The sequence below is a fragment of the Limulus polyphemus genome, unplaced genomic scaffold, assembly GCF_000517525.1.
Source record: "Limulus polyphemus unplaced genomic scaffold, Limulus_polyphemus-2.1.2 Scaffold186, whole genome shotgun sequence".
Classification (NCBI taxonomy): domain Eukaryota; kingdom Metazoa; phylum Arthropoda; class Merostomata; order Xiphosura; family Limulidae; genus Limulus; species Limulus polyphemus.
Genome location: NW_013665796.1, coordinates 444,440 through 456,720, shown reverse-complemented (window position 1 = coordinate 456,720; position 12,281 = coordinate 444,440). Strand labels below are relative to the sequence as shown.

The 12,281-nt window shown below is 32.0% G+C and overlaps 1 protein-coding gene across 1 annotated transcript in view; it reads left to right on the top strand.

The window, feature by feature from the left end:
* Positions 1 to 10,917, top strand: part of LOC106478171 (pre-mRNA-splicing factor ATP-dependent RNA helicase PRP16-like) — a 51,837-nt gene extending 40,920 nt beyond the window's left edge. Inside the window, 7 exon segments of the mRNA XM_022381696.1 lie at positions 1,592 to 1,756; positions 3,741 to 3,889; positions 4,656 to 4,710; positions 6,374 to 6,634; positions 8,522 to 8,617; positions 9,145 to 9,266; positions 10,664 to 10,917. Coding sequence (XP_022237404.1) covers positions 1,592 to 1,756; positions 3,741 to 3,889; positions 4,656 to 4,710; positions 6,374 to 6,634; positions 8,522 to 8,617; positions 9,145 to 9,266; positions 10,664 to 10,745 — 930 coding nt within the window. The 3' untranslated portion in view covers positions 10,746 to 10,917.
* The last annotated feature ends 1,364 nt before the right edge of the window (positions 10,918 to 12,281 follow it).

The window sequence follows — 12,281 nt, the reverse complement described above, 5'->3', positions numbered from 1 at the left end:
AATGTATAAATAACCAAGTGGTCTTCAGTGGTTTTAACTCCTTAAACCTGAGCAGACGCTACTAGCCTCTGGCTGAAAAGTAATCCTAACCATATTATAATCCACCTTGTATAAATAGACCAGAAATTTTATAAGGTATGGTGATAATTAGTAGGACATCATGAAAATAATTCTGGCAAAACCTGCAAGATATGATGGGTTTAAAAAATTAAAGTGTAAAGTATATTTTTACTTCTTCAATCAGAAGAAAGAGATTGAGTGTATAAAAGCAGTTAACTCAGTGTACTCCTTCAGAAAGGGCAAATGAAGTCATCAGTTTGAAGGTAAAAAATAGATGAGAAAACTGTTGATGAGAAATACAGTAATTAGCTAAATATACTGATTCCTAGAAGTGGGAAGTAAAGCAATAATTTGTTAATCTCAAAAAATAATCTTTCTATATCTCTTTCTAGATCATATACTGGTTTTGTTGCTTTTAGGTGGAAAGTGCATGCTAAGTATAACACCAGATGAATTATTCCTCAGTGGTGAGAATTGAAAATACAGTAGTTTTAACTAAGCCTTTAGATGTTTTTTTAATAAATGAGCTTCATTTATTAACAGAGAATGTCAACATTTTGAATCAATTTATTTTGATGTGCATTTGTATGTTTTGAAATATGTTTCTTAGCAATGGACCTGTCATTTCAGTTTCATTTATATTTCGTCTGAAAACTAAGTGTTTAAAAAGTGTTTGTTAGTATAAATGTTTTATTTCTTTGTGTCCCCCTGATCATTTTCAGTATAAAACAAACAATACTTCTATACTTGTGTTTAGTAACAGAAGTGTAACCAACTATGCATCTGTTCTTTTGTCTTGTAACAGAAGTGTAACCAACTATACATCTGCTCTTTTGTCTAGTAACAGAAGTGTAACCAACTATACATCTGTGCATGTGTATAGTAACAGAAGTGTAACCATCAATACTTCTGTTCTTGGGTCTATTAACAGAAGTGTAACCAACAATAGTTCTGTACTTGTGTCTAGTAACAAAGTGTAACCAACAATAGTTCTGTACTTGTGTCTAGTAACAGAAGTGCAACCAACAATATGTCTGTACTTATGTCTAATAACAGAAGTGTAACCATCAATAGTTCTGCACTTTTGTTTAGTAACAGAAGTGTAACCATCAGTAGTTCTGTACTTGTGTCTAGTAACAGAAGTGTAACCATCAGTAGTTCTGTACTTGTGTCTAGTAACAGAAGTGTAATCAACAATATCTGTACTTGTGTCTAGTAACAGAAGTGTAACCAACAATATCTGTACTTGTGTCTAATAACAGAAGTGTAACCATCAGTATGTCTGTACTTGTGTTTAGTAACAGAAGTGTTATTAAAATGGTTTCACATTACAATTAAACATTTTACCATTTATTAAAACCAACAACACTACCCAATAAAAACCTATAGAAATTAAACTTTATTTTTCAGTTTTAACATATAATATTTGATATTGTAGCATTTACAAATATATTTTAATTGTTCCTAGAATTGTGACCATGAGTCCACTTGATAATGTTCTACTTCACTTGAACATTTTCTTTTCCTGTAGGATAATATGCTTAACTCCATGTACCAATTGTGGATCTTGGGTGCATTGGACAATGTGGGTAACCTTACTCCACTTGGACGTAACATGGTTGAATTTCCTCTTGATCCTGCACTGTCAAAGATGCTCATTGTTTCCTGTGAAATGGGGTGTAGTTCTGAAATTCTGGTATGTTGAACTGCTGAGATTTGATGTAGAATCAAAGACTGTGGTGTAATTTTAACTGATGTAACCTAATCAAATGTGCAGGAGAAAATCTAAGTACAAAAAATAATAACTTCTTCCACTACTTTAATGTTATATTTTCCTTAAGCTGAATGAGATGTAAATTTAGTAAGTGAGTGATGAGGAAAAGGTAAAGAAATAGCTTACAGTGATTCCTTAGTGACCAAATTTATTTATTAGTTGTGTGTTACCAAAATATTTATTGCATTATAAATGAGTTACATTTCTAATTTCTTTCTTACACTTAAGTTTTCAAAAGTAGAAAAAAAAGTAGGTAGAAAAAAACCAAGATGCCAATAACTGACTTTCATTTTTCAAAGTTGTTTTTCAGCAGCTTAATGAGCTAATTTCACTGAATTCTTGCAGTACTAGTACTTGGCCTTCACAAATAGAATGATTGGCTGGAACAGGAGGTATAAAAAATTGTTCAGGTAAATCAAGATTACTAAAGCTGGTAAGAACCACGAGGTTTGTACCCTACTCGGGTAGAATAAGAAGCCTGCAATTCCAAGAAAACTTCTAATAAAATAAGAGTAATAAGAATAAAAACTACAAGAAGATTTTCATTATAGAAGTCAGTTAGCTTGGTGAGGCTGTTCTTCCAGTCGAGGATAACAAGAGTATAATTTCAATTAGGCAATTTGCAAGGAAAGGGGGGGACATGGAAATTTAGACTACAAAAGTTAGTTGAACTAGGCCATTTCTTTATTGTTAGAATTATGAAATGTTTACTTAGAAACACAAACATTACTATGGTTACAGAAGTAGTGTTAGTAAATTGTGAGTGTAAGTGTACATATTGAATAAAGGACAAATAGTGAAGTTAAAATTGGAGGAGATAAAAATTTGATTGAAGAAAGTATATGGCATTTGTTTCTTAAGTTGAAATGTTTAAAGGTATTGTGACTGTAGATGTACCTTAACAGTACCTTGTCAAAGAAATGGAGTGATATTTATCCAGTATATTTTGATTGATGATCAAATGCATGGATAATGTGAGAGAGACATAAGTGGAATATAAGAATTATGAGAAAAATTAGGATTTGATACTCTACAATTTCTTAAATTAGCATAGTTTAATCTGTGCATGGGTGAGTCAGTGATTTTCAAGGTTGAGCCACGCCCGAGCCAGGCCATTGGCTTGGCTTTACAGCCCAAACACAAGCTGAGCACAAAAATACATATATAAATGAAAAAAAAATACTAATGAGATTGAACAGAATGGAACAGCCTGGCATGGCCAGGTGATTAGGGTGCTCGATTCGCAATCTGTGGGTCATGGGTTTGAATCTCCGTCACACCAAACATGCTCGCCCTTTCAGCCGTGGGGTGTTATAATGTGATGGTCCCATTATTCGTTGGTAAAAGAGTAGCCCAAGAGCTGGTGGTGGGTGGTGATGACTAGCTGCTTTCCCTCTAGTCTTACACTACTAAATTAGGGACAGCTAGTGCAGATAGCCCTCGTGTAGCTTTGCACGAAATTCAAAACAAACAGAATGAAAATTGTATTCATTGTATGCACATTTTGGGATGAAAATAAAATTTTGCAGCTTTTTTTTCCTGTATTTTAACTAAAATTATAAATTTAAAGTTAAATATGTTAAATACTGTATAAAAAAGACTACTGTCCTTCTTTTGCCTCACTTAGAAATGGTTAACTATACAGCTGCTGAGGCACACTTTTACCTCCTTTTTGGTGTTTGATTTAATGTAGTATATTTGTGCTCTCATGCTCACATATGCACTATCATACTCATGTATCAGTTTTTGCAACCATTTTCTGGTTTGTGGCTCCTTCCAGAAAAAGCCATTTGGCTCAAGCCAACATTGATTTTCCCACCTTTTATTACACCCTGTCTTGTCAGATTTGATAGTTTTGGGGTGTTGTGTGATCTCCTTTTCAAAAATCATATTTTCATGTTTTTAGATTATCGTTTCCATGCTGTCAGTACCGGCAATATTTTACAGACCTAAAGGACGAGAGGAAGAGAGTGATGCTGCAAGAGAAAAATTTCAGGTCCCAGAAAGTGATCATTTAACATTTTTAAATGTTTATCAACAGTGGAGTAACAACAGGTTTGTAGTTGTTAACAGTCATCAAAGCAGTATCATCTTAAAACCTCATAACTGAAATCTGATATACAATTACCACTTTGTGGGGATTAAAAAAAGGTGTGTGTGTGCCTTATTAGCATTTATGTTATCTGAAATCTGAATTATTCTGATTTTTTATTCTCTGAAGTCCCATGTGTCACTAGCAGTGAACAAATATTGTATATATTATAAAACTAAGTTGAAGAAATATATTATTTTATGACCTAATTATTTTCTGAACCTCACACTGGAATCTGCCATAAAATGACCATCAGTTGTTGATAGACTCAGCTTTATTCTTATGACAAGATCCACCTTATTATGAAATGGGACACATGTAATTTTTGATAACTTTTTTGAAATATTTGATTTAATTTTTAGTTTTACAGTTCATAATTAATTTTCTAAAAATCTTTTATTCAGTTACAAGACAATGAAGTGTGGCAGTAAGAGGGAAGGCTGAACTCTATTAAAAAAAACATGTAGACACTTGTTTTCTGTGCATCAGTTTTTCTTGTATTTAATGAATGAAATATTTTTCATATCTTAAAATTTATTTACACTTTACTAGAAAAAATATTGTAGTTATCAAAGTATCAAGTTTCTCAAAATGTTTTTTAATAAAAAGCAGAGATCGTAGTTTAATATCTTTGCTAAGAAATGATTTAAAAAACAAACATAAGAAAGAAATCTCGATTTGGTATGTGAAACTTGTAACATTGAGTTTTATCTATTTTATCGTCACCAGCTACTCATCATCGTGGTGTAATGAACACTTCATTCATGTAAAGGCTATGAAAAAAGTAAGTGGTTTTCAGTTCTTGTCTTCATTAAGTATATGTTAAATTGGCCATAAATGTTCTTCCAAGAAATGGACATCTTAATATATTTGTATTAGGTTTTCTTGCTCTTTATATTGATTTCAAATAAACCTAAAGATAATTATAAAATTAATGCCTATAATTGTGTGATCAACATGTAATTAATGTTTCATTTTTATCTATTTTCAGTTTACTTAGTTGGCTGTACTTATAGTAGTTAATTAATATATTTATTTTTTACTCATATCCAAGAAATTTTGTTTTTGTTCTGTTTAATATCTGATACGAATTAAATGTGCCAAATTATCACGTTTGTGTTATTAAATTGTAACATGCCATCATATTTTGGATCTCTGTAGAAGAAAAATTAAATATGCTAGGAAAGAAACCTATGGTACATACTGTAATGTTCTAAAGTTGGAGAATAGTTCTCTTTTTGAACTGAGTCCTGAACTCAGAATCTCTCTCTCACACTTGTGTTTTAAGATCAATACTTTACTAACTGAACTATTAGGATTTCCAGTTTCTGCCACATAAACTTCCACCTAGTTCATTAAAACTCTTTAACTGCCTTTTATAAAAAAAAAAATTATAAAAACTTAACACTTTTAACAGGTCTACCTTTTGAAAGTACAAGGGTTTAATGGGAGTTTCATGTATATGATTTAAGATCTTTTTTTTTTCTATCCTACATGATTTTTCTTTTTACTGTCAAAAATTTTTTGACAGAGCTGTCTATACAAAAACCATCTAGCTAATTATTTTTTTATAAACAGAACTTTATGGCAAGAATTAATAACTTTTTTGAAAAGCTGTACAGATATTTTATCTTACTGTTGCATTTTTTTCTTAGCTTGAAAATAATATGTATGTGTAGAATTTTATTATCCTAACAAGAAATATACTCAATTTATTTTGTGGACATCTGAAATGTTATTCTGGTAGATGGAAGGGGGTTCCAGTCCTAAAAAGTTTGAGAACCCATGACTTACAAATTCTACACTACATGTGTAGATTCACATAAAAGTCTATATTGTTTTTCATTTGCCATGGGATTTACAATCAGCATGAATACAGTTGTCAGTACTCTGAACTTTCTTTATTATATTGGAGGGCAAAATAATGAAAGAAGTTGAAAACGTTGTTTACCAAAGAGTTCTGGTTAAATGTAGTTACTTCTTTGTTTTTTCTAACTCAAAGTGTAATTAGGGAATTGTTTCTTTTGAGCCAATCTTTCTTCACCAGTGGTTCTTCCTTTGGTGAATGAAGTAGCCTGACAAGTTATTAATAACATTCTTTTATGATTCAGACAAATGTGAGAGAATTTAAAAACAGTATAAACAAATAATTTATAATAAAATTAACATATTTAAGTAATGCTTATCAGTCAGATATTTTTTATACCAAAAGAAAAGCAAGGAAAAAGTTTTTCTTTTATGACTTTATAGAAAACTTTTTATATAGCAATCCTTTTTACCAGATATTGTTTTACCTTAATTTGTAATCGAGAATAGATAAGTGTTACATAAGCAATCACTTGTCACAAATACAAATGTTTTTAGCCTTTGTAATAATATTTTGTAAGTTGTTTTTTTTTTTTTGAAGTTTTGAATGGCTAATTTTTTGGAACACTGAATTTTGATAGGTTCGAGAAGTTCGGCAACAGCTGAAAGAGATCATGGTTCAGCAGAAAATGGACATTGTGTCGTGTGGAAGTGAGTGGGATGTTATACGGAAATGTATCTGTTCAGCATACTTCCATCAAGCTGCTCGCCTCAAGGGAATTGGAGAGTATGTAAACTGTCGTACAGGAATGCCATGCCATCTTCATCCTACAAGTGCCCTTTTTGGCATGGGCTTCACACCAGACTACATAGTCTATCACGAACTTGTAATGACAGCAAAGGTAGGAAATGTAGCTTATGCTTCTTTTTGTAATGTAGTAGGTCATTGTTTTAAAACTCCCCAGTGGCACAGCAATATGTCTATGGACTTATATTGCCAGAAACCGAGTTTTGAAACTCGTGGTGGGCAGAGTACAGATAGCCCTTTATGTGGCTTTGTGTTTAACTACAAACAACCAACTAACCTATTGTTATAGATATATTTGAGGCTATCTCAACTAAACGTGACCCACTGCATTCTTCAAATCTAACGAATACCTATTTTAGACTTGGCGTGGTTACGGTGCTAGACTCGCAATCTGAGGGTTGCAGGTTCAAATCCCTATCCCACCAAACGTGTTCACCCTCTCAACCGTGGGGGTGTTATATGTGATGGTCAATCCCACTATTTGTTGGTAAAAGAGTTGGCAGTAGGTGATGATGACTAGCTGCCTTCCCTCTTTGCTAAATTAGGGATGGCTAGCGCATATAGCCCTCATGTAGCTTTGCATGAAATTTGAAACAAACCAAACCAAATAATTATTTTAGTGTATCATATTTTCCAGAAAAAAACTGTTTGTATGTGAGCAGCTGTATAGCTTGCACTTGTCAAGATCATCGTTATACACTTATCCAAGGGTTCTAAATATGTTCATTTTGTTCAGATTTTTTAAAAAAGTTATGTTAGTATGTATCCATGTTTTCATTGTTATTGTTTTATTAACATTCTCATGAATGTAAGGTACTTGAGCAATAATTAACTTCCTTTTCTAGGATAAGAACAAACAAACAAGGTATCTGAACCCACTTGAAGCCAATAAGATATGGAGACAGCTGATATGGCTAATATACACTTTTCATTACAGGATATAAATATATCAGAGATGAGAATGTTCTTTCCCACTGTTTTAGATTTGCTGCTGGGCATTGAAAAGAATAATTCAAATTTGATGAGATAAAAACTACAATATTCTTTTGCATATGTTGCAGAAAACCTCTGTTACAAGTTCTGTAAGTAAACACTGGAATATGAAAATCTTTGCTTGGCTGCCTTGAGAGATTGGTGCCATATTACAAATAACACACAATTAGAATACACAGAAGTCACAAGGTTAATTTTAAATGGATAATCCTTATCTTGGACTAACATCAGATTTAAAGAATTACATGTCCCATTCTGGAAACTTAAAGTATTTGCTACTGTTATTAGGGCACAATTATAGGAGATAAACAACAAAGAAGCACTAATGTTAATAATAATAGTAATTCTACAGCAGTATCTAAATATTAAGTTGAAACATATTAGATTTTCATTTTCTGCCATTTTTGCCCCTCCCTCCAGACTACTAGTGCTGATCGAGGACTTGGCTGTAATTAATGTTAACCTCCAGCTTTTTCCTGCATGTTTTATTCTCATCCTTGGTACAAACAAATATAACAGTGTTTCATATAGACCATCATCAGGTTAAATCGGCAAGGTATTTAACCTGATCATGACCCTTAAAAAGGTTATGATGGTGTTATATTTTTATATATTTGTGTTCTTTTATGAACAGTTTATACTACCATCCATTTCAGCTGTTTTTGTAAAATTAATGATGTATGAATGAAAACCAGAAAAGCACATTTCAGCCTTACACAGTGGTGACTATTAAAATAATCAATTGAAAACTGAATGGACAGTAAATAAAGATAGATTAAAATTTATTTATATTCACTGTACTTATGATAATATTTCTTGTCATATCCCTCAAATGTTAGAACAGTTTGTGAAATAAAATAATGAGATTGTTTATTGGGATGTACGTGGGTGGTATCAAGTTTCCTCATATATTCTTCTCTTGTAGAAACTTCCATTGTTCAACACATTTATCAGATCTTTAGCTGTGAATTTCAATTCATTTTTCCAGGAATATATGCAGTGTGTAACAGCAGTTGATGGTCATTGGTTGGCAGAGCTTGGGCCCATGTTCTATGCTGTCAAGGAATCAGGAAAGTCTCGATTGGTCAGTGACTGTTATTTCCTTTGAAATGTTAAGATTATTTTGTAATTTTCTTACCATTAACAGTTAATTACTAAGAATTATTTAGCCAATTCCATAGTTCCCAGCAAATAATTTATATTACAGTCTGTTGATGGAGCAAAAAACTGACTGAAAACTTTAGATGAAAATGATCTTTTTTTTATAACTTGGAATTTCATCGTAATTACTTTTTTTTAAATCTACAGTCATATATCAGCTTTATGTCATGTATTATGATTGATTTTCTCTGTTGTTAATAGAGGTTCAAAACTAATTAGAAAGATTTTTTTAACATAAACAACAGCTCTATATTGAAGTCAGTGGCATTATTATTTAAGCAGGGAAATAGATTTAGAATTGAAAAGTAAATCAAATATGTAAAAGATAAACAAATGTGAAGCTATCTACAGTTTCACTTCTTATCTTTATCAGATTTTTTTATTTATGAGAAATGAGATTCTATTGATGATTTAATCACATTACAACTTATGGTGTAAATTGTTTTTCAGGAAGGAAAGCGTGCGGCAAAAGAAAATCTATCTCAGATGGAAGAAGAGATGGTCATTGCAGAGGAGCAGTTGAAGAGACGGAAAGAAGAACAAGAAGCTAAAAATCAGTTTTCTAGTAGAAGGTGATGAGATCTTGTTGACTAAAACATGATACTTTCTTGAAAAATTATTAGTTGTTTTTTTTTTGCCATTTATTTCTGATAACATTACTATAACTTTACTCCAAATCATTTAGTAATAATTAAGAATCATACAAATATTTTAAATTGTATTTGAAACTGTGATATTTTTGCAGTGAATTTTTTATGAGGCATGTTTGCATAATGTTATAAACGTTATATTTAAAAAAGTTTCATTTTTGAAGAGTAGACATGATAAAGGGGTCACTATCTCAGGATGCTTGATTCAACTTTCCTGTGGTCCTGAATTTCATAGCATGACTTTTTTGTCTTTAAGGAGAAGTATCATTGACACCTGGATGTCAAATTAGGGTTTCTTTGTGAAAAGGTAATATCAAAGTAATTATAAAATAGTAACAAGTGATGTGAGTATAGCCATGGGATGTGTAGTTTTGTCTACTTTCTTGTCCCCCCTTGCTATTTCAGTTATCCTATAACTCAGTAGAGGTAATTTTAAGAAATTGAACCATTATTTTCTACATAAAAGTTAGTTTTTATTCGGTGATTTGGTAATATGTTTTTCTGATTAAATGATCGACACAACAGTAGTGATTCCAGAGATTGACTCTTTCACTGTTTTGCACTGTAGGAACAGTGGGATGATACTTGGTTATGTGTGTGAAGCATCATAGACTCTGCAACAAATACTAACCTTGCTCTCTATCTTTGCAGAGATATGTTTTCCTTGGCTATATGCATTCCAAGGGAGTCTACAAGTTTTTATTAATTATATATGTAAATCACATGACAAACCACCTCGTATATTCAGCAGAATAGTGTTCTTTCACAGAAGTTTTGGGATAAGTCCTGGTGTTTTTCAAGCATCCATTCACTTACTTCTTCATCTGTATATCACTTTTTAGCTACAATAAATTTGAAATAAACAAGATTAACTGTTCTGTCATTTAAAAGAGACGTTTTCCTCTTTGTCGTCCCATAGCTATAAAACAGTGAATGTTGAAGAAGCTCAAAGATTTATTCCATATAAGTTTTGAATACTGGATGCCAGTAAAATGTGTGCTGCATGTACAGTTAGCAAGATGACGAAATTACACAACTGAGAGCAGTAGACATCAAAATGATATAAGCAATTTTTAGTGCTATTACAAGATGAATGAATATGACATCAAAAAACTAAAGACTCTACTGTGAAATCAACAAAAAACTTGTTTAGGTAGCTTTGAAATTGAGTACAAAAACTGCAATATTGTAATAATGGAATGTACAATGCTACTCAAGAAGGGATCGAATGACATATTTATATCACAGCAATATGTATTGGTCTTTAACTATATATATACAAATAAAGGCTAACGTGACCTTAATATTTCATTTTTCAGAAGTAATATTTTAACACCAGGACGGAGAGAACCAGGAACTCCAGTCACTCCCAGAAGAACTCCTGCTAGGTTTGGATTGTGAATAATACTGCATTATAACTAAGGTGTAAATAAACACTTGTGTAAATATTTTATACTGCTGATTAAGTTACCTATTGACATTTACAACCAGTGTGTAATGCTTTGTTTTAATAATCCTGTAAATACGTACGAGTGTAAATATTGTATACTGCTCATTAAATTACCTGTTAACCTGGAAAACTGGTGTAATGCTTTGTGTTACTTATTTAGAATTATCAGTACATTTACATCTTATGTTAACTTATTTTTTTTCTTCTTCATATATTTTCTCTTGACAGAACTTTCTTGATTTAACATGAAAATTACATCTTCTCATACTTAGCATTGGCTGATTTAAAAGAATTTGATTAAACTTATTTTAATCACAGAAATTGTGAATGGTAGGTAAAATACACATAAACCACATGAATTTGTTAAACAAAGATTGAGCAACATTTTTTTTGTTTCACAGACTAGTTCACTGTTATTGGTGAAGGGGTTTCCCAATCCTGACTTACACTAAAGGAGTCAAACACAACTCGGATGGAGAAGTCTTTATAACAGGTTTTATCTTAGCTGAGATAGGACTTAACTTTACCAGTGGTTAGAACACTATACTCGTGATCTGCAGGTTGTGGGATAGAATCCTATCACCAAACATGCTTGCCCTTTCCACTGTAGTGGTGTTATAATGTAATGGTCAATCCCACTATTCATTGACAAAGAGTTAGTTTGGGGTATTGTTGACTAACTGCTTTCCCACTGGTCTATTATTTTCAAATTGTGGATGGTCCTCGAGTAGTTTTGCACAGAATTCAATAAACAAATGAATCAAACAGAAATTAAAAATAAAGTACCAGTAACTTTTTCTTACAAGAACGTATTTTCACGTACGTTGAGAATTTCATTGAGGCATTATTGCTGTTTGTCTTAAATGTTTACCAGCAAAGAAACACTAAAGAACTGTGCGCATGTAGATAGTTTTGAGAAAGTGACTAATAAAAAAAATGTAAATCAATCAACACAGTGATAAATAAAAAACTAAATTTAAAACGTTTGACAAGTTTAGGTAAGTTCATATTACATTCAATGAATTTGTTTTTACGCATTGTAAATTTCGTGGTTTAATCCACTTGATAGACACAGTACAAACAGCCCTTTGTGTAGCTTTGTACTAAAATAAACCAGAGGAAATCCTTAATAGCCGCGACTGTAATTGGATCTCAAATCGGTCAAGAGATGGGGCTATGAGCTAAAAGTTTGTACTTGAAAAAAAACCCAGAGCCATTCTATGAGCCACTATGCAGCAGTTAAAAACTGTAGGCATTATAGCCTACGAAAAGTATCTATTAGGTCGTCAAAAAATTAATGTCGCATTTTTCTAGATGAAAAAACCCGAACAACTTATATATCAAAACAAAACATTTATTAAATGAAATGGTCTCCATTCTTATCGATGATGCATTTCCATCTTACAATCACTTGGCTTTTAAGCAAAAACATGCCGATGTCCTCTTTAACACCTTCGACATTTGCATACGTTTTCCCATTAAGATGG